At 40.7% G+C, this 22,994-nt stretch overlaps 1 protein-coding gene across 1 annotated transcript in view; it reads right to left on the reverse strand.

Annotated features, from left to right (window-relative positions):
- The window catches only part of LOC134047740 (glypican-5-like), a 330,546-nt gene that overhangs the window by 195,372 nt on the left and 112,180 nt on the right, over window positions 1-22,994 (reverse strand). The window contains exons 4-6 of the mRNA XM_062499109.1: window positions 20,832-20,962; window positions 16,423-16,482; window positions 14,756-14,881 (exon numbers count right to left, since the gene is read on the reverse strand). Coding sequence (XP_062355093.1) covers window positions 14,756-14,881; window positions 16,423-16,482; window positions 20,832-20,962 — 317 coding nt within the window. The remainder of the gene's footprint in view (window positions 1-14,755; window positions 14,882-16,422; window positions 16,483-20,831; window positions 20,963-22,994) is intronic.

Here is a 22,994-nt window from a genome sequence, read left to right on the forward strand (position 1 = left end):
TACTCTTTTCAGTTATCATTACAGAGGTATAATTTAATCTAAAAAGCACCCATGCTGCTTTTTTTCTGAGTTTCTCTGTTTATAAACAGAGGCAGGAAATTCCAAAATTGCCATTATGAGATGACACAAAGTCAAACTAGAATTCTGCAAAGATTTAGAACTCTGATTCCAAGGTTTATGAAAAATGAATTGCAAAGAAAAATCTTTGATTATTCCATTATTTTTCAATTAGGTGCTGGAAAATAGGCAAAAATAAAAATTTAGAGTCTTGGTTTAACTTCTGAACCTTTTCATGCCTAGTTAATAAAATGATGCAGCCTATGGCATTAATTTGTAGGGAAGTACAAATTTTTGAATACTTGGTATACAGGAAACTAAAACAACATCTGTCAAAACAAACAACTACTACATAACAGCAATCATGTACTGAAAACAATTCCATTTTCTGCTGGCATGAGATGGTGCAGTTCCACTGATGTAGAAGCTGCAGCAGCAGCGGCTCCCAAAAAATTCTACTTAAGGAACATTGGAACAGCCTTCCCCAAAATCTGTGTGAGTTACACCAGGTCAAGCTTGGGTTGAAATCTCACTGCTGCTTAACAGATCTTACTGCAAAAAAGGTGATGGAAGTAAATTCTGAGGATTTTTTTTTTTAACAAACAGAAGATTTATAATGAGAAGGTATCCAACAACCACATGCATCTTGTTTTTCCATGGCATTGTTGATAAATTAAGCTATGTTTAGTGTGTGACCACTTAAAAAACAATTTCATAACCTAAAAGGTTCACCTAAGTTATTTTTCAAAAGCCTTTTCCCATTCTTCTTACAACCAGTGACCTTAAGTACTTGAGATGTTTTATGAATGGACAGCTAACATCATCCAGCTCTACTGACACACACACGGTTATTTTAGGAACAATTCAAACTTAATACCTATTAACCCTGCCACAGAAAAGCTGAGAAAAGTATTATTAGTACAATGTGAGCATCTTCATTAATTAAAAAGCTCTGGTTTACACACAGAATTTTCTGCAAATACTTAGAAACCACACACACACAAGTTGTCATATAAACTGAATAGTTTTATTTTTAAGCTGCATCAAGTTCTATTACCTAACACAGACCCTTATATAGAGAACTTCTGTTAACTCTGTAAATAATTCTCACCAGCCTGTGAAGATGCAACTCAAAACCCCCTTCCCATTAAAAAGGAACTTCATTATGCTCCAAGTCTGCTTGCAATCAGCAGCTCTTTGCAGGCAATAAGGTGGTTTGGGTCCTTTGCCAAATCTCAGTGTGTGGTCATTCCGTAAAATTGACAAAATCAGTGCACTTGGAATTCTCCAGATAGTTCATTTTCCAAAGAACTTGCCCGATTCAGATGTATTTAATATATATGTAGAAAAATGCACATTACATCAGTTTCTATTTTTCTTAGTTTTCACATCTATTCAACTTAATTCAGTTCACATTTAACTTTTAGGTACGTCAGCATCAGCTGTGCTCAGTGCTACTTCCAGCACAAGTTATGAAAGGCTGAAAACCATTAAACTCAGTGCTTCAATGGATGTAACACCCAGCAACACCTGCACTCCAAAGGTGTGAGGAGAGCTTTAGTGCTCACCTGCCATTATTCACCACCAGTACCTTACAGCTGCACAATGCTCTTCACAGGCAGTGGAGAAACCCAAAATGTTTGCACGCACCCTTGCCTGTTCATGCACTCCATTTCTTGTGAAAGACAACTTCTCCCAGGCCGCACCACGGGCAGCTCCAGCAGCAGGTCCCAGAGATTTGCAGCACTGCAGCAGCTGCAGATTTCTCTCTGTTAATCCTGTTGGGCTGACCCATGGAAGCGGCACCACAGCCACCAGGGGAACCAACAGGATGCTAACAGGGAATGCCGCAAGGGAGAACACTTAGGGAGGGGCTGGCAAAGTTTTCCACGTGTTCTGTGTACCAGCAAAGAACTAGGAACTACAATTTCATAACCCAAGCCCTCTGGTGGCAGCGAAAAATCTGATTTAGCAGCCCTCCACTTGCAGAGGAAGTTCCTCTGCCGTAGGAAGAAAATTCAGGTACAAACATATCCACCCTCACTTTGTTTTCTGCCTTTCTTCAATAATGCTACTACCTTCTCCATGGCTTTATGGTTTTGTTTTAAATTTCCTTTCAAGACCTGTGCAATTGATCACGTGCCAGCTGTCACATTCTGGGCCCACGAGCAGGGAGATGATGGACATCACTTGTGATGTGGCTTCCACACCAAGCAACACGATCCACCAGGGCTGACAGAAACTCAGCAGCATTTTCTCTGAACTTTGGGTCAGATCCATGAAAAAAAACCCACGGTGGTTCTCCACCCAGTCTGTTTCCAGCTCAGTCTATCTGACCTTACATTCTGATGAAAACTCTCACGGGCAGCTCCCCAAATATGCTTTAAAATTAAAAGTACTGAATGTTAGATGATACTCAGCTTTATGCTGCGTTACCCAGTGAATAACACAGAGCTAAGCCAGGACAACAGACAAGGAATCAGCAGAGGGTTTTGTGGAAGACATTTAGTCTGTAGCACTTACCTGGAATTTTAGAGCATACTGCTGTTTTTGGAAATCTACAGAAAAGACAGAACTTATTGCTAATAAAAGAATAACAAAGAAATTCAAGAGAACGCATTATTCAATGGATTTCTAGAATTAAAATGGAAGGTATTAAAGCACAGCTAACAGCCCAATACACTTTGTAATTAAACCTGAATTCTCAACTGTAAGAGTCTAGTTATTGAATGTAAAAAAAATATTTAGAAAACAAAACAAAACAAAAAAATTACTTGAGTAGTTCTTTATCTTCAGGAAGAAAAAGATGAGCCAGACCAGCCCTACAGAATCACCCAGAAAGCATTTTTCCTGTGGTTTTGATCAGCAAAAGCTACATTAGTTCCACATAGCTGACAGTAGTACAGCTTTACATAGTTTTACATATTTACTTCCATCAGAGAACTCTGCTTTTTTATATCCCCAAGTCCTGTGCTGGTGCTGAGGAGGCAGCACTGGTCAGTGGGTGCCAGGCAGGGACACCCCCAGCACAGGGGATGCACTGGAGCTCACCAGGCACAGCCACTGTTCCACGGACCCTTCCTCTCAGCAATGCTCACAGCTGAGCGCTCAGCTGGGGCTGGGACCAACAGAACACGGTGAGTTCTCACAGGAATGCAGAGTTTTCACTTGCAACGCACCCTGGCCTGCTCCTGACAGATGTTTAGGGCTGGGTGGGAGGTAATTCCCTTCCCAAAGCCATCAGAGATTGTCAGCAGCCACCCAAAACTGAAACAGAACTTACAGATCAGGCTTAGAAAGATCAGTCTTTGCAAAGACTTCCACTGACAGAAGAATTCATTCCTCCAGGTAAGAGAGCGCTTTGCTGTTCCTGGACTGTTGCCACTCGGCCTTTCAGGAGGGCTGTGATTCTGGAATTACCACGCTAGGAAGCAAACATCCCTAAGCACAGGGACATTCTGTCCCCAGAAAGGCCCGGCTTTCTCCAACTTTGCCTGCCTGACACCAAACACAGCAGTTATACAGTTTGCAGAGTCCCAGCAGATCCCAGGTACTTTGCAGTAAGAACAGAACTCAAGCACAACAGCTCCAAACATCAGTGACAGGACATCACTGCCATCTCATCTTACTTCAGGCTATCAAACCCTGCCCTCGTGTTTCCCAGCTCCTGACTCCTGGCTGCCAGTTCTGAGCTCAGGGCTTCTGGAGCAACATGACTATGACATGTGCCCTTGTGTTTTCTGCAGATGTGGGGCTAGCTCCAGCTCTTTTTGGCACATTTAAGCCATGTTCCCAAGAACATTACAGAGGTGCAACACAGCCTGACAAACTCTTGGAGGGATTGCTGGAGCTGAGCCTTCACACCCAAACCATGGACAGGCTGCTAGGCAGAGACACACCAGCACAACACAGGATTTGCTGTTTGCCATAATCTTCACTCTTAATTTGCCATACAGACCTCTGAATTACAGCCTTCCTTTTATTGTCTTTCCCTGGTAGTTAAGTACTCCCTAAAGAGAAGGTTTGTAACACCCACTCAAACATCTTGGTTGAGCTCTCTGACACCACACAGCAAAGACCTCAATCCTTTCTCCTTCCAGTCCAGCTGCAAATAAACTCACCCAGCCTCTACCTTCAATAAAAGCAGACAAGGTGTCAGAGTATCCCCACGGGGAGCCAGCCATGCCAGGGAAACAGATGTGCTTGAAAATAACTGAACTTTTATAAAACTATCCCTGCCATGGTAACACTACACAGAAGTGTCCATTCTTCTCGGTTTAGTTCTATCTCACCTTACATTGTCATGAGAACTCTCACAGGCAGCTACCCAAACATGCTTTAAAATTAAAAGTACTGAATGTTAGATGATACTCAGCTTTTTGCTGTGTTACCCAGTGAATAACACGGAGCTAAGCTAAGGCAACAGACAAGGGATCAGCAGAGGGTTTTGTGGAAGACATTTAGTCTGTAGCACTTACCTGGAATTTTAGATCATACTGCTGTTTTTGGAAATCTACTGAAAAGGTTTTCTCCTACATTCTCAGGTAGTGCAGCCACCCAAGCCTTCCCACAGAACAGTCTGTCCCCAGGGGATGTGGCTATGAAGAGCAATCAATTACCATGGATCAAATCTGTCTCTGGTTTAAAATGGCACAGTTCTATTGAAATTAAAACAGCTTAAAGGGTACCAGTTCTGCATTCCGTGTATTGCAAATACAGCTAAAGAGAAGCTGTGATTGGAGCATGGTAGATTCCAGTTGTTCCTTTTCTTTTTTAATTTTGAGTCTGTTGGAGGTTTTGGTGGCATTTCTTCTCCTGCACATGAGACATGAGAAATACTGCAGTAACCATGGCAGTGTGCTACATCCCACTAACTGTGCTCAACTGTCCTGCCTCTGCAAAAACAGAAAATAAAACTGCAGTTGGTTTTGGTTTGGCCCCAGGTGCTTTTGCAGCAGTGTATCACTTTTTGTCTTGCTTTAGCCAAAGCATTTTCCAATTAGCTAATGAAGACAGCCCTGTCACCAATCAACCACAGACATTTAAGGTACTGGAAGATCTACTGGTTTTCCTTAGTGAAATTCAATCTCCTGATGTGTACTTAAAATCTCAATATGTACACTGAATTTCCTTAGTACTTCAGGGATAACATTTTAAATGCATTTCTTTAAAATAAGTCTGAGGCTCAAAACTCAAGTCTGTCTCTATGCTCCTGAAGTAAACCAGGTGAAATTCTGATTTTAGACAAAGAGCACGCCAAGGTTAGAGGTTAACAATGAACACTGAATTTTTCAAGTTAACTTACAGTGTTTGTCCCAAGCAGTTTAGTACAAGGAATTTGAAAGGACTCCCACAGCTGGGGAAGGAATACATAACTTACTTTAAATTTCTGTATGTGGAAATAGTGTATTTATTAAAAACAGAAGTGATGATTTGCCTTTTTTACATTAAGTTTCCACGAACATATTGTTCAAATCATGCCCCAAATTCTTCAGTGGAAGTAAACTGCCAAGTCCTGGGTATGAATAGAAATAACAACTGAATATTTATAGATAAATATTATCTGTAAATAAATGTGTTTTAAATAACTTAATTATTATCTGAATTATTATCTGGACAATGACCCTGGGAAAATTAGGAGCTCACAATGCAGATCATTGTCACACTATATTATTCACTATAAAACTAATTTGTCCAAGGGTGAATCCATGAGCTGAAAGGCAAAGGTAACTCCTCTGCTCAGTCGAGAATTTTAACAATTCACTCTCAACTATTCACTTTTTATTTAAAATATGCTTCAAAAATGCATTCTTGCCATAAGTAAGAAATCACAGGCAAGTCAGAGACTGGCCTTTATCACCATGCCTGTCTCTTCAGTCCATCAGAAGTCCATCAGAGCCTCCTAAGCTATCTGCAATATTGGACCAATTTTCATTAAAAAAAGACTTCTGATTTTTCACATTTATCAAACATGCACTTCAATGTTTAACTGTATTTATTCTAATTAAAGGATAGTGTTGATGTCAGAAGAGTTTACAAAGCAATAAACTCTTCTACAGGTAATTACTTCACAATATTCTGCTCAAAGAATAAAGCAAATTTACCAACAGTCTTGAGAATTCTTTCATATTCAGGAAAGCTCATGTGGTGCCTTTTGGCCTAGACAGTAAGACAGCTGGGGGTTTTGCTGGTTTTCAAAGCCAGCTTTGAGAAGTTTTCATCCTGCTCAAATTTGCTTTTCCAGCACCAGCACAGCTTTCAAGAGCATTTCAGATGTTTCTACAATAAGTGCTGCCAATAAAGACACTGAGATGTTTGCAGACCCCATGTTCCCTCCTCTCTGACCAAATCAAAGCTCAAGTGAGTAGGGCTGCCAGGAACACCTCTACAAACAGAATAATTTCTACACCAAGTAAAGCAAAGAATAAAGAAGCACAAATCCAGGTGAAGAAGAAAATAAGCGCATCAGAGAACTGAGAAAGATGTAATATTCCCTATTTAAGCATTCTAAGAAAATAATTTAAATCTAGTACATGGAAAAAATGGTGTTGGTAATTCCAGATATTTGTATTTTTTTATTCTGAATAACACAAAGATGAGCCAGTTACTAAATTGTGACCTATTTGCAGCAATCACTTTGACAAGTTGGACGCCATTTCTGTTTCTTAACTGATCAATGTAAAGAGCTACTGGGTTATTAATAGACTTCACTTGATCAAGATCTCTGGAAGCATCATGGGAGAGAAAATACTTTGAAAATGTAATCACAGCTCACCCTCAGCACTCAACTGAGCTGGCAAGAGACTGTCTGGACAGAGCAGGAGAGGCTCAGGTTTGACTCATCAGCTGAGCAAAGCAAAACTTCCATCAGAGCTCCTATTTTCCTTATTCCCATCAATCCACTGGGTTCTTTCTCTGGATGTGTGTAAACCACCAGCTCTCAGCACAGAAGAGCTCATCTGTTCTAGAAAGCATTACTGGGGAGGTCAGTGAAAGTACACACCAGGCAGGGACAGGAACAGGGACAGGGACAGGGACAGCCAGAGGGGTGTGTGTCAGTTATACCGAGGGGCTGTGGGATAAACAATGTGTAAATTAAACTGCTGTCAAATGATACTTAACGTTTGTCAAGCTGTCTTTTTGTCTACTCATCTGATCTAGGCAAATCTGCCTCTAACTACAAGCCATGGCTCTGAATCTTACTGGAGTCAGCAAACACTCTGAGATAACCCTGTGTTACTGGGAGGTCAGTTTGGGGCTGGAAAGAGGCAGCAGTGTGGGGTTCATTCTACCAAAAATATCAGCATTTCAGAGGTTTACCTGTTCTGTGTTGGGAAAACACAAAACCTTTCCCACAGGAGAATAAGGTCTGTCCACTGCACATCCTCACTTACTAAAGGTGAGATTTATAGCCCAGCCAGCCCCCAGGGCAGAGCTGCACACTGTGCACCCTTTGGTGGGGTGGTGTGGGAAACACAAGGGTAGAAACTTCCACAGATACTGAGGGGTTTGATTTGCAGCTTGGAAGAAGCTTGGATTAATGTAAAAATAGAAGTAAAACAGATATTAAGCAGAAAAATTATAGGCTTATGTTTCTATAGTTGTAAGTAAGAATATGCCTTAAGTAAGCAATAAACTGTATTAAATAAGATGGGAAAGAATTTTATAGTGCAGTAATATAATTGCATAAGGTTAGATAGAAGTTTTATGGTATTTATTTTTTTAAGTGTTACGATAGAAGCATATTAGTGTATGCGTGACAATAGTTCACTGGACAAAAGTATATGCAATGTGGCAGAATTAAGTAAAGGTGATAGGTTAGAAAAACAAAATAAACTGTGTAGCAACTTTCTATTGGATCAAAATGTTATACATAGCCTTGCAACAAAGAAACCCGTGACTACTTCGGCTAGGGCTGAATCCTTGCTTCTCCAAATCTCACAACCTCAAGTCTGATGCATTTTGAAACATTAAATTATCTTTAGCACAACAGTACAGTACTATACAGTGCAATATAATCCCATCCTACAGTACAATACTAGTCCCATCCCTTCATTTACAGTGACAATAACAGGGTGGGAAATGTTTTATCCCTCATTTTGTCCCTCACTCCCAGAGCAGCTCCAGCAGCAGAGAGGGACAATCTCCCCACAGCACATCAAGTTTCTTGGCAATCTGTGGGATTCTTCAGCCTTCCAAGCCAGAATCCAGACTTTCCTCCCCCCCCCACCCCCCCATTTTGATGAATCAACATGCCTCCAGTGAAAACCAGCTCAATAAGATAAAAATGCCTCTCCCTGACTCCAGCTCCAGCTCTGGAACCCACCCTTCCTTGCCACAGCAATTTCTCTAAGAAGTTGGATGTGTTAAATCACACACACATCACACTAGACCAAAGATATTTTGCCAGCACCTACCCCAAGCCTAAACAAGGAATACAGACCAGCAAAAAGGAGATTATTTTGTGATTTTTGGCACTTAAGGCTTGGAGAGAAGCAGGAACAGATTGCTCCACCACCCTCTAGATACAAAATGCACCTGTAACACAAATAAAACCAACTCAAAGGCCTAATTTAACTTCGTGATAGTTTACATCAAGATCATCCTACTACCACAGTAAAACCTGCAACAAACTGCCAGGTTTGTTTATATAGATATATATTTCAACAAATATCTAAATTATTTCATACAGAGAGAGATTCTACTGAACAAGGCACCAGGGTGGGAGGAAGGCTGGAGAACTATGCAAAGATTTTTTTGAATTTCCCCTAAAAGATTTGCATTTAAGCAACTACAGGTTTTATCTCAGCAACACCTTCCTCACATAATTCCCTTCTGTTTGAAAAAAAATGTAAAATTTATTATTTGATCGGTTGTATTAAAACACTGACTGATTCCTGCTTCAAAGACAATTTAATGCATGGGGTTTCTCCATTGACCTGCTCATTCCACAGAGTCTACAAATGCTGTTTTCATCACTGCTGGGACACAGGACTAGGAAAGGAAAATGAGAAAATTCACTTCCAACTACTTTTTAAAAATACATTGTTACTTTTAAGTCTTCAATTTCAACTTGAAATAATGTCCAAAATTCAATGTTCTGAAAGATACTAAGTCAAACATCATATGGGAATTCTTTTCATCCAAGAGACAAAGGCACCACACTTCCAAACCTACCCTACAGTTTTAGGAGAAAGGATTAGGTGTATCAGTAATAAAAACATTCCTATTGATATCTCATTTAACTGACATTCTGAAGAACACATGTTCAGTCCAATATCTCCAGGCTTTAATAGGATTTATCCTTCTTGTTTATACTGCTGTATTGCATACCCATTACAAATGAAAGAAAATGAATTTTACCTCCCTCCAGGAAGAATCATTGGCTAAGACAGACTGAAGGACCAGATAAGACTTTCTATCTTTTCAATAGGACTTTGAGTGTGACCTTCCCTAAGAGGAATAAAGTCACTCTGTTGGACTCCGCATAGGAAAATAAACTTTATCTTTGAGATCTTCCACAGACTTCAACCACGTCTGGATTGTTTATATTAGAAGAGTTTCAATGATTGAAGCACTACTATTTTATAACTGTAGTATTTTAATTAGAAAGTTTCAGTTTTCTTACTAAATAAGGGGTGTTCTTTTCTTCTGAATAATAATAAAAAGCATACAAAAGAAAGAGAACCTGCCCATCACTCCTTATTCAATAAAAAAAATATCCCAAACTGGCAAAATAAAAGAGATACTATGATAGTATCAAATTAGTCCCTGTGAAATTGCATCTGAAAAATACTGTTCCACTGGAGCAAGCTGGTGACTGGACGACAAGATTTATTCTTTCATGAATTCTGCTCAAAGGAGTAAAGTAGACATTGACTACATCCCCAATCCAGAGGTTTTCCCCAAGAAACTCAGAAATCAAGTATTAATTACTTGTAATCAAGTCCCTCAAGCTGAAAGAAAATGTTAAGTGCTGGAGTGTCAAAAAAATGCCTTTGCAAGTCAAATGTCCATCTGCATTTACAGAAATGAAAATTTTTCAACTACTGACCTAATCCATCCATTTCAACTGCCTGGACATATCACAGTAACAGTATTAACTAAAAAGAAAAAAGACTGCCACTGCAAGGGAGATGAGCATGTGATTTCACAGCAGGAGGACTGTTCCCAGCAATCAGGTCATTCCTAACCAGCAGTGGGCATGGGGTCTCCATGAGTCAATCCAGAGAACTGCAGTCACTAAATCAGAGTGAACTGTAACTACACCGTGCACAAAACACAGCCCAAAATGCAATTTGAAAACAAAAAGTGGAAAAAAAAAAATCTTTAGAGAGCAGCATCAAAATACTGGGAGCTGTGTGTTTCTCCTTGAGGCTGAGCTGTAAAAGGTTTGGTGAAGCTGCCAGCAGAGTTCCTCAAGTGACCCCAAACCCAGCCTGAGCACCAGGATCTGTCATCCAAACTCCTCCAGGCCAGGAGGACACAAATCATTCTATCAAACCTGGGTGAGCTCCTCATGCCTTCAGTCAGGCTTCTTGTGCTCTTTTTGTGCCATGTGAAGAACACACAGCTTGCTCCTGGCTCTCTCTGTACCTTCATACCAAAGTTGCCTCCTGACTCACATTTGCTTCTCATCTAGAGCTGGGGCTGGATAATTCAGCACATTGCTCCTTCCTGGGGTTAAATTTTCTCCCAATAGCTGGCACATTAATTACATTTAATGAAATGCCTACACCGAGATCAATCTGTTGACAGTTTCCAGGACTGGAATCCTTAAAATTGTCTTCCCTTGATAATTGCATTAAAAAAAAAAACCACAAAACAAACAAACAAACCCCACATGACCACGAACAAAAATAAAGCTCTTAAGCATACAGACTAATACTTTTATTTTACAAAGATGAAATCCAGCCAAATGCTCTGACACAAGTATCTATGGGTTAGATACCATGTATAAACATCACTGACTTCTGTCATTTTTCTTCACACCTTTTTTCCAACATGGATCATTCCCTGCCTTGACCTCTTTGAAATTTGTGGTGAGCAATAAAGGAACAGAAACCAACAAAACATCCCAAGTCCTGGAAAATATCCCAAAACCTGAAAAATTCTGCAAGAGAGACAGCAATTTTTACATAATTTACAGTCACCTGTGTATCTCTAGAAATCATTTATACTGATGGCATGAGAAGAGTTAAATATGTTTTAAGTATGCTGAGGCTAAATGATTACCTGTGTTTTCCACACCCAGATGGCTGCTTGCTAGAGCCTAAGGAAATGAGAAAGGGGACAATGAAAGTGCTAAACTCGTAAAAACTGGAAGTCTTTAAAGGAACACATTTTGAGAACAAGTCACTGTGATTTGCCCTTCCTCTCTCAGCCAGCTCTCACAGGCCCTGAGAGCCCAAGAACCCATGACATGGTCTGTTCAAGCCCATGGACAGGTGTCCCCTAATCCCCCCACTCTGCAAAATCCCAACAAAAACAAGTTCAGGACCAAAGGAGAGAAGGAAGGAAAATAAGTGTGGGTCCCCACAGGCTGTTACAAAACATCCTTCTTTTCTGTTCCAGGTAATCTGGTTTAAAAACCATTTACATGTCCAAGTTCTTAACCCTACAGCTGAAGTTTCCTGAGAAAGGGACTCCAGGTAGAAATACAGCTGCTGTAAAATATCTCCTCCCCTGTCCCCCACCAAATCAGGGTACTACACATCAAACCTGTACACTGCAGTGATAGGAGTGTGTATTCATGTATTTCCACATAGGAGTGTGTATTCAGGTATTTCTACACTGCAGTGATAGGAGTGCGTATTTATACCTTTTAACTCCTCACAGCACTACAAAACCACAGGAGATATGGTGAAAGGAGAATGAAGACTTTAGCTTGTCTGAAATGTTTATTTCAAAGTCTGCCACATTCAGAGCAACCCATTCCAGCTAAAACCCACCCATGCACACCTAAGGAGACACCTGTGCCATGGAAAGCTGTGTCTGACCAGCAGAATCTTTCCACTTCTACCATCACCAATGTTATTTCATATCAAGCTAACTGGCATTAACAAAAAGACCATTTATTTTGAAAACTCAGAAAATTTTCTCTTGAAATGGAGAGGCAACAAACAAAATAGTCCCTATAGTGATTTTCAGAATGGTTTTTCTTTCTTCACTCCAAATAAATCGATGTTTTATCTTTTGATCCAACAATTTTGTGTAGGATCCAAGTTACAAATGGCTGTAGCTCAACAATCATTAGGCTGATTAATTAATCATTAATTAATTCATTAGTGCATGGATGATTTCTTACACGAATTCTTGTTTCAGGACAAGATGCTCAAAAGAGCAATTAAGAGGAAGAAAGCACTCCTGGTGCAAGTATTTCTAATGTCCTGAACTGACACTGGAGGATTCCTAGCAAAGCCATCTCTTCCTGTTCTCTGAAGAGCAGGCCAGAGGCATAGCCTCAAACCAGTGGGAATCTCTTTTTATAGTGTATTTAACTGGCAGCTCCAACTTCTTTTTTCTACAGACACAATGATTTAAACACAACAAAACCCAATCCAAAAAACTGAACTAAAAATAAAAAGGTACAACTCTAATCCTGTTTATCAGACCTCAGGTGCCTTCTCTACCAACTGAATGCACGATCCTCATTTCTGAGTAATAATTTCCTATTGTTTCAGGCTGCATTTGTGTGTCAACTTTTTTTTAAAGCTCGAGTTTGTTTTTCCTAAAGAGCTGGCGTGCCAGCTAGCAGTTAGCACAGAGCATAAATAATGCTCAGCTTTCCAGCAGCATTATGAAATGCAAGGAGTGTGGAGGAAACAGGAACTGCAGCTGTGCCAGCCCCAGAGCCCCAGTAACCCTAAACTCCAGCTCACCCAGACCCATCGGGGTGATCTATTTGCTGATCCACAGTCAATAAAAAGGCTCTATTTTGAGTTCAGAGCTGTTCACTACTGCTGATATTTAATGCCCTGGGAGAGCAGAAGGAGCAGAGGAATGCATCTTCAGGCACCACCAGGACAGGTTTATGTGACAAGCCCAGCCCATAAACAGGTGGAGAAAGGAGCAGAATGTGCCAGCAAGCAGATCTGGGTGTGCTGCTGTGTGGCACTGCAGGCAGCCCAGAAAGTCCCCTCCTCTGAAAGGCAATCAGTACTGGGAGAGACTACATAAATGTACTATACTTATATATTGTTATATTTTCTATTATTTAGCTATCTATCTATAGCTGTCTGATTAAACACATAGATTTAACCTTCTTGTTCTCCATGTTGTCCATTTAATATATTAACCACAGACACGTATCTAGGTTTGGTGGTGGGGTTGGGTTTTTTGCTGCTGTCATCTTTGGGATAGGTTGTTTAGGTTACCTTTTTCCTTTATTTTTCCTTTCTAATTCAACCTATGAGGGATCTTGTTAGTCTTTTCCCTGCTACTTTTCACAGCTTCCCATCCCTTTCAAACTTGAAACTTTTTCATGTGTCTGTGGGAAAGTTACAGATTGACAAAGCAACAACAGCTTTCCCCTTCATGTCTTTCTAAAACATGTGTATCAGTAATCTGAGCAGTTTGGGGGTTTTTTAAAACAAAGTAAGACAAAAATTAAAAGTAATTTTCCTCCTTCCCCCCTCCCCCCCTCCCCGCCCCCAGGAAAGTGATACAGAACATTTTTGGGTTGGTTTGTTTGGCTTTTCTTGTTTCTCTTTTGGTCAGAAAGCTGTTTGTTTTAGCAGTTAACAGTGCATCCAGCAACCTGTCACAAGCAAAAGATTCTGATATGGAAATACTGATTAGAAATACTGATATTCTTCTTGCTTCCTCTCCACTACTTTTACAGTAAAAACTTCAACCAGTACTGCAAACAGTATTTGGAATATTGCTTGCTTGCCAAAATCTTCAAACATATGCCCTACAATTAATTTGTAATGATAATATATATAGAAATATTAAAGCTATTTTTGGAGGTGCTAGACATGTATTTATCTCTAAATAGCTCTGCTGTAATTAAGCTGAAGTTATTTGCACAGGAGAAAACTCAACTGAGCTATGTGGGAGTCAGAACCCCCATTAGTGGGACACACACTAAGTGTCACATCTTTGCACCATGTTGGAATTATTCAGTAAGTACCTACAAAACAACTTGTGACCATAAAAATTTTTACATTTTGGAAAATTTTTAAAGCAAGAAAACAGAACACTAGAACTTCATATTTTATAACTGCTACAGACCACAAAATCCACTTCAAAAAGAAACATCATGAATGCCAACACAATCCCATGAAACTCCTCTGTTTTGACAAAAATAAATTTTTGGAGAACCTTCACTGGCACACTTCCAACCAGCTCTTACTTCAAAATCTGATGTATACTTTACAGAGATAGTAAAGATACAGTTGTGCTCTAAACATCTCTTTTCTCTTCAAATCATGTTGCCTCATGCTATACAGAGTAAAAGAAATGACAGCAACAAGTTTAGCTGGTGGAAATGCAAGTGTATATTCCAGTTTAGATTCTAAAGGGTGATGGGAAAGACACTGATAAAATACAGAGGGGAAAAAAATTAGCTGAGAAACTGGAAAGGTCTTTTCACCCTACAGAGCACCTACAAGTGTCCCAGAATGCTGCTGAACCATCAGAAGGATGTGAAAACACCTTTTTCACCATTAAAGCAAATTTTTACTTATGACTTTACCTTTCCACAACATCCTCTCCATTCCAGCAGGTCGAGCTGTCTCTCATCACCAGGTCTCCATCACAAAGCCTTTCTGCTATAGAGGCATAAAAGGTTCGGGACCGCTTCATGTAATTGATGAACTCTCTGCAATGCAGGAAGGACACATTTAACACCACCACAGGAAATTCAGCAGTTCAACCCCCTGCCAGCCTAACCCTCCACCAGATCAAGACTTTAGAAAGTAAGAAGTCTGAATTAATTTCTATTTCTAGAGTATTTTTACTCCTTATAGATCATCCAAATTTTCTTAGTCCAGTGTCAATACACATAATTACACACATAAGGGGTGCTTTTAACACATTGTGTTAACATGTCTCTCACTAAATCTGTAAAAAGGTTACACCTACTCTTAATAGATTAAAAACAATTGAGAAAACATCATCATAAAAGGCATGGCCAGTACAGACAGTGTATTTCTGATGGATGTATATGGAAAAGGCCTTGAAGGCAAACTGCTTCCTCTTTTATAATCTGATTATACCTATAATATATTCCTGGATGAGGTAGCCATAAAAAAACCTAACAAAACAACTGTTAATTGAGCACATGACCGAGAGGATTTCAGAATGAGAAATTACCCTGCTGCACTGCTTTAGAAGCTCCTGTTTGCTATGTTATGCTATGGAGAACAAGACTGAGGACACAGGCTGAGGCAGAGCTATCACTGAGCTCTGTGCTTGCCTCAGCACTCCACTGGGGAGGCCAAAGGAGACTCGTTCTGGCTTGCAGTGTTTCAGCCTGGCAGGCACTGGGGAGTGCCTGGGGAACAGCAGGATGGAGCTCAGCACAGAGCGGGATTTATCACTCCTCAGCAGAGGATAAATCCTCACTCAGGATTTATCACTCCTCAGCAGCAACAGGTGCTTCAAACAACATCCCAGCCTTGGGAAATAGCTATCCCTGCAAGGCTGAGGCAGTGGTCATCTCTCCTCACAGCTATCTTTGTACTTTATACTTTCTCAAAAGTGTTTAACCATTTACCTTCTGTGATGAAATCCTGCTCTAGATAAACGAGTCATCACATGCTCCTAAGAAACTAACTTAGCCTAACAGAGCAGGAAAGCTGTGATTTAAAGCAAAGAAAAAAACAGGAATTTAGGGGCTTAAAAAGAGGTAATCAGCATATCTACCTCTTGACTACCAACTTACAAATATGAGATCTGAGTATTTCTAGAGTAAAGCCAGGCCCAGGCAGAAGGTTGTCTGGCAGAACAACCTAAGAGGATCAGTTCCAAAAGGAACCACAGATGTTGAAGATTTCACAGGTTCCAAATCAGTGCTCTTTGAAGGAGGAATCCAGCACCCTTTTCAGAGCCTAAAGTTTTGCCTTACTCAGCTCACCCCTAGAGGTTTGAACTCCTTTGCATTCTCAGCAGAGTGGGGCTCTGACATTTCAAAGCAGTACTTCAGCAAACGCAGAATTCTCTGTCCAACTCTCAGTCCTACTGAGTGAAAATATTTACTTTCCATCACTGGAAAACTAAACACACTAGGGGAGAAAATGCAGTTTCCCAGTGCCCCACAATGTAAAAGCAGCAATCAAAAGTATTCCAGCTCCTAGATTACAGCTGGAGATGAGCTAGGTGTAGAGACAACAAAGGATGTCACCTCATTTTCATTCTTACCGAGAGACTTTTTTCAAACTTCTTGATTTGTCATTCTTTGAAGCTTTCAGAGGCAGAGAACTGGAATAGGCCGGGGAGAATAAGCATCAATCAGGAGAGGTTGGTGAGTAGGGGAGAAGCAGGAATTCAGGCAAATGAGGAAAAGAAATGAGAAACAAAAGAGAAGCAAAAATTATTTGAAAGAAAGGTCATCAAGCACATGCACAGGACAATATAAGAAAATAAATAAGGAGGAAAATTATCATGAGATTTATGCAAAGTATACATGCAATCAAATATGTCAATTCAATACTGAAAAAAGTACAACTGAGACTGTTTGTACCAATCATTTCCAAATAAGAGCAGAATTACAAATGCAGCACACACAGCGGAAAGCTCAGAATAAATTCAGCAGTACTTAAATTAAGTGTAACTGATACCAAATGGAAGGACTGTAAATACATGAAGATGTACAATAAAACAATGGCAAACAGTTTAGAATGAGAACCACGGGAAGGGGGATACAAACCAGTAGCATTCATGTTCTGGTACAATGAGCAATTTACTACCTGTTAATAAATAATATAAATACGGGTATTTTTTGCTGTTCTGGGATTGCACCACTGAAAAAACACTCAACTTTGCAAAACTGGAGATACAGACTTTCAGGCTGTAAGTGGAGGAAAAACCGTGAAAATAACCCTGGTGATTATTTGGTGTTTTTACTGGAGAGCAAGCAGCACCTTCAGCAGCCCGAGGACACGATGCAGCTTTGCCATCCCAGTTCTGGCAGCTGATGGCAGCAGTGGCCCCAGCACAGGAGGGACTGCACTCACCATCACGTGAGGGGCACCTGCCTGCAGGAATTCCAACACAGCCCCTCAAAAAACCAAATGAAAATCTCTAACAGGGAAAACCTGGATCAGCTGAAACTTAGGCCCCGGCCAGGGGCTCACGTGCATCACATTAATATCTGGTCTGCAGATATTTATTATTTATTACCAGCACTTTATTACTCAAAGGCTAATAAAATCATGTGATGTCTGACCCAATAGATAGTTTATTTTAAATGAAATAGATATTATTGTCTTCAAACATTCCCAAAGGAATTCCTAAAAAGTTGATTTTAAGATGTATAAAAGATCTGTAAATTTTTGGCACAATAAAGAAATTCCAACAAAATATAATTTCAAAGCTTTCTTCGTCCAGTCAGGGACCTAATCTGTTAGAGTTTTTTGTTAAACATGTTTTATATACAGCCCTGTAACCAGTCTGTTTAGTGGTTTGAAATGTTCCATGAAGAAGAGATGCTGTAAGGCAGGTATTCAACTTTGCTGGGAGACCAGACCCTGACCAGAACAGCTCTTTGTGCTGAACTCAGCAATAACATTCCAATTTACTGAGATTCTGTGCATGCCATTTACATTCCCTGTACCATCATATGGTTTCAATTTTCTCGTCATCTCTATTACATGTTACAGTAACCTCCACATTAAAAAATGACTACAGCAGCAATGCTGCCAGTTTCAGTTAATCCCTGACTACGAATATGTAATGGTAAAAAAAAAAATAATAATCAATTTTATGCTTCCCAGTTTAATCACAGGAAATGGTTTCTTGCAAGATCATGCAAAATTTATTCAAGTTTCAGGTTCTTTCATTATTGTCCCTGACACTTAAGTGATGCATAACAAAAAATATCCAGGAATGGAATGCAGAATAAAATTGAGAGATGGGAAATGTCCCAGGAACTCATGAGAGAAAGAGCAGAAGAAAAAGGTTCAACTACTGCAAAAGAGGATCCAGTTGCTGTGTGCAGATCTGGCTGTGCAGAAGAATGAAGGGTGGGATGGGCTGGCTCGAGCCAGAGCCCAAACATCTCCCCCAAGAACCATGTCAGACCAAGGGACACCATTTAAGAACCCCACTTGTCCTGCACCAGCAGCCCTGGCTCTGCTCCACAGCTGAAACCAGAGGTTCTCCAACTCCTTGGTAAAGGAGCCTGATGTTTTACATGGCCCAGCAGAGACTCAACACCTCTGGAACAAACATCCATCTGCAGCTGTCTGGCACTGGGGTTTTAAGGACATCTCTGAGCAGGTTGCACACAAGAGAGGAGAGGCCACTTGATCGTGCTCTCTCCTCCCAGCCACAGAGGCTCTTCCCTTTGAGCTCGGGAATGCTCTGACACATCAGGGAACCAGCCACTGCTGTTCTGTTTACTTGGAGAGCGTTGCCTCAGTCCTTCCCTCTGTCCTTCCTTACTCTAAAAGGCTGGAATTGTGTTCCACACTCCTCCTGAATTAAAGGATCATTTGGAATGATGTCTATTACCCAGACCTACAGACAGACTCAGCAGGGCCAGGGTGACCTTGCATCTGAAGTGACAGCAGCTGACATTATTGCTCTCCATTCCTTAAAATCACCAGAAGGAGGGGCTTCACAAAAGATTCATGTAATTACACTCATCATCTGGTTCCCCTGTAGCAATTTTCTGTCATTCTAAGTGCATTTTACACAACCCACTGCAGAAATTATTTCACCCATGTATTATAGATTTTTATCACCTTAAATTGATTTTTATTGATACAATATGTGATTTAATGATGGAGAATGAACAACACAGTGATGCAGCCAATCACTGTGTCTTTCACTCTATGGTTTCACAATTGTTTCCAAGAAGCAGGAGCACAAGCTTCAGGCCATGTGTTTTATAGGAAGTTGTGGAGAATAGATTCAAATTTTCCACTTCTTACTATTTATGGCATAGTTCCATCATTCATTTTTGGTGCACAAGTTCTCCACAATACCTATCAACACTTTTATTCAGTAATTTTTCATGCTAATTATATAAGCAAGGACTTAGTTTAGATTTTTTGGATTAATTTTCAGTGTGCAGACCAATTCTGGCAATCTGTCTAATTAACAGCACATTAGTTTATTTTCTTTTCCATCGACAAGCCTTACATTTTAAAAGGTCAACATCCAAATAATTCTAGATGTTTGGGAAGGGGAGGAAGAAGGTCCTCAGGTGAGAAACAGCAGCTTTCCTGCCATTGAAGACACAAATCTGCAACTTTTTAATAGACCACCTGTTGACAGGTTAGTAATTCTGGCTTTTGGGCTGCCAGTGTTAAGCCCCAGCCAAGTCTGTGAGTTACACAGAAGATGGCCCAGGGCTCTGTGCTGTTAAAAGCCCATTTCAATAATTGTACTACAACTGTTCTTCGACTTTTTACCACTGAAGTTATTAATTTAATTTCTGTAATGCTCCTTTTTCTGATTTGCACGGTGAAAATTGATTAACTCCAAGCACTAGCACAAACTGTTATGGTTTGCTTTTAAATTACAAAAAATTATCACTATCACTCAAAAAACTTCACTTGCTGTTATTACTTTTATCTTTTAAAACAGTCTTTTTTCCATTCATCAAGCTGAGAATTAAAACAGAAATGGATAAAAAATACCATGTTCACAACTGAAACTCCAGAACCCAGGCTGTGGAAATTTCAACACTGCTGTCTGTCACCAACTTATCCAACAGACAGAGATACACACGGACTGCCTGGGCAGTTCAGGTGCTGCTTTTGGACAGAGGCAAGCCCAGCATGACTCCACTGATGTGGCTTGTTCCAGATTAACTGCTCTTACAGAAGACCGAAATAGGCTCTGGGAGTTTATGGGCGGTGGGCCCTGACATCTGCTCGTGTATTGTGAGTGGGATTGCAAAAAAATCCTTTCCTAGAATGTACAGAAAGCCAATTCAGGAGCTACACAAGGTGAAGTGACAGAAAACACCGGAGATCTGGGAGCAGGGGTACTCCTGTCCAGGCCAGTGGCAGGACCCAGCTGTAGGTGTCTCAGATGGGGCACAGCTGAAGAACAGAAGCCAAGGCGGACACAAAAAGCCTAAAAAACTCCTTCAGCTCTCTCTCTGTTATTTGTTGTAACAAATCAAGGAGATTCCAAAGGATCTTATCACTCCTGCCCAGTCCGGTGTAATCAGGGACTGACTTGGGTTCAGGAAAATGAATCTTTCCTTTTCACCTCTTCTTCCTTCCCACTTCTACCCCTGGGTACACTCAGGTCCTTACAGACCTGGGTAGTTACATTTTTAATACTTTAGACTCAGCTGTGGAAATCAGTTTCCTCAGACTTTGTTGAAGAAAAGCTTTCACCATTTTCACGGAAAGATTCTGGAACTAATGAACACCTTGGTGTTATAAGCAATGATACCAAGTCTGGCCTTTCTTAGAGACCCACAATGTGGTGCCACAGAGTCACCTGTGTGACTGCCGGTGATGGCAGTGGCTGGGGAGCACACAGAGAAGGTGGCAGAGCTGTGATTTTGGCTTTAACAGTGCAAAGAACCAACAGCACAGATTATGAGGCTGAGGGCTTGTGTCAAAGCAACTGCAGTCTAGGGTTACCTTCTTTTATTGTTCAGGCTGGTGTGTGCCATCACAAATGTCTGGGTTTCAGCCACTTCCTTCACTGGCACAATACTGGCTGATGACAGGTTCCCTTCTTGCTGTTTGGGCTGTCCACACACTTTATCGACCTGTAGGAAAAGGAGGGAAAGGAAAACGGGATGTGAGTGAAAAAGAAGTATTTACAACCCCACAAAAGTCCTTGCAGTCAGTGCTCACAGCACAAGACAATGTCTGAGAGAAAGGAAGGACAGAAAGGGTTCTTCAAGCAGCTGGAAAGAAATGCCTTGCAAAAGAAGGACCAAATCCAAGGCAGGGCAAAGAACACCAAAAAGTGAGCAGTCATGGATTTCTCAGTGGCTACCTGGAGTACAGCTTACTTGGAAAGGCTGAAGTAGTGACTGATGAAGTATTGGAAAATAAAACTTATTTAGAAACATACCCGGAGCTTAAAGGTACACAGATTTTTGTGGAACATCTGCCCCCATGCATAAAGAGTAGAATCTATCTGGAGTTTGAAGGGGCTTGTAATCAGAAGATAACAATTCTTCCAGCCTTTAACATCACTCAGTCCTCACTGCCCTTCCTGAAGCCTCTCACAGGGATTTAGCATCAGTCCAGGAGAAAGCAAGCCGGTGTTTATCCTTTCTGCACTGTGGATCTGACACTGCTTGTGTATCCTGACACATTTATTTGCAGTATCAGGTTTGAGTGACAATAGGAAGACACGTCTCTTCTCTTTCTAACCCACAAATGAGTAACTTGTGATGTTTTACCTACACTTAAATCCCTGAGCAAACATGAAAAGGCCACAAAAGAAGTCTTACTGAGCATGGTACCACCAATGACCTGAATCACACAGAATCCACCATCCCACACAGCCCTGGGTTTGGCATCCCTTCTGCAAGGTCCCACAGTAACCAACCAGGGGCAGATGGATTCTTACTGCTCTGTGCACTTTCCTGCATCTTTAGAACCATTAAGGGTTTGCTGAGTGTTTCAGCCCACAGATGACTTCAGATAACTTCCTCTGTCCCTTTGCACCACTATGATGCAGACTGCAGCACAAGCACAGGACAATTTTCTCTGCCTTCGCCCATTTCTTCAGGAAAAACCATGACTGTGTGAAGCTAAGATATCCTCCTCTGAACAAAAAGGCAAACAACGTGGGAAATTGGAAGCTCTGCAGGCATGACAGTCACTGTCAGCTTTAATTGCATGAGTTTCCAGCCCAGCCCAGTGTAATATGCTGTGAAGAAGCTAAAACTGCAGCACTTGAAGGGGAACATCCTGGCTGAATCCTGACCCATCTGCAGCAGCCAGGGTGGGAGCCAGCTGCCTCACTCAACACCATGCAAGGAGTATTTGGTCTGGTCTCACCAGGAACTTGCACAGCACTGTTTTAAAAGACAGCTTTGAGAAATTAAATAGTCTGTGTCAGTCCCTTCTAGAAAAGGAAAAAACCCTCACTCTGTGCAAATGAAAATATAAAACAAAAAGGCCTTTTGAACCCTCTAGAGCTGGGCAGCAAGTATAACACAGCTGGACCACATTCCTGGACAGGATGCTTTCCCCTTCCACCCCAGGCTTCCCAGGTCTCCTACAGCACACAGACCTGAATTCCCAGCACAGGTCTCTGCAAAACCCATCTCAGATTACATCATGTCACTAAAGTTCATGACTTCAAATTCCATACACCTCCAATCTTGTCACTATGCGTCTGAGACAGTTTTTACCAACACAAATCAGACTGGTTTGCAAAAGCAATGTGGTTCTCATATACATAAGCAATGGAGAACTCCCAAGCTTTTTGTTTTTCCTGAAAGAAGATCCAAAGATATGTAAGCCATCGTTTCTGTTGTGAATCAACATCCAACTGAAAACACCAACTTTGTTTGGATTTGAATTTTTGATACTACAGAAATGACTCTTTAGACTGCCTAGGTTTCAGTATTTTCTATGCCAAACCTATGCTTTAGGGCTTCCTTTTTTAGCAGTAGTAACAGTTTCCTTCATATCAAACAAAACCACATCATTTGAAGGAAAAAAACATTTCTCAGTGGAAATTTTTAACCAGTTCTACTCCATTAAGAATAAAGTTATTTGTTACATGCAAGAGAAAATCACACTTCTTTTCTCACAAGGCTTTTCAGTGCCTTTCTT

This window comes from Cinclus cinclus, chromosome 10 (genome assembly GCF_963662255.1).
Source record: "Cinclus cinclus chromosome 10, bCinCin1.1, whole genome shotgun sequence".
Lineage (NCBI taxonomy): Eukaryota > Metazoa > Chordata > Aves > Passeriformes > Cinclidae > Cinclus > Cinclus cinclus.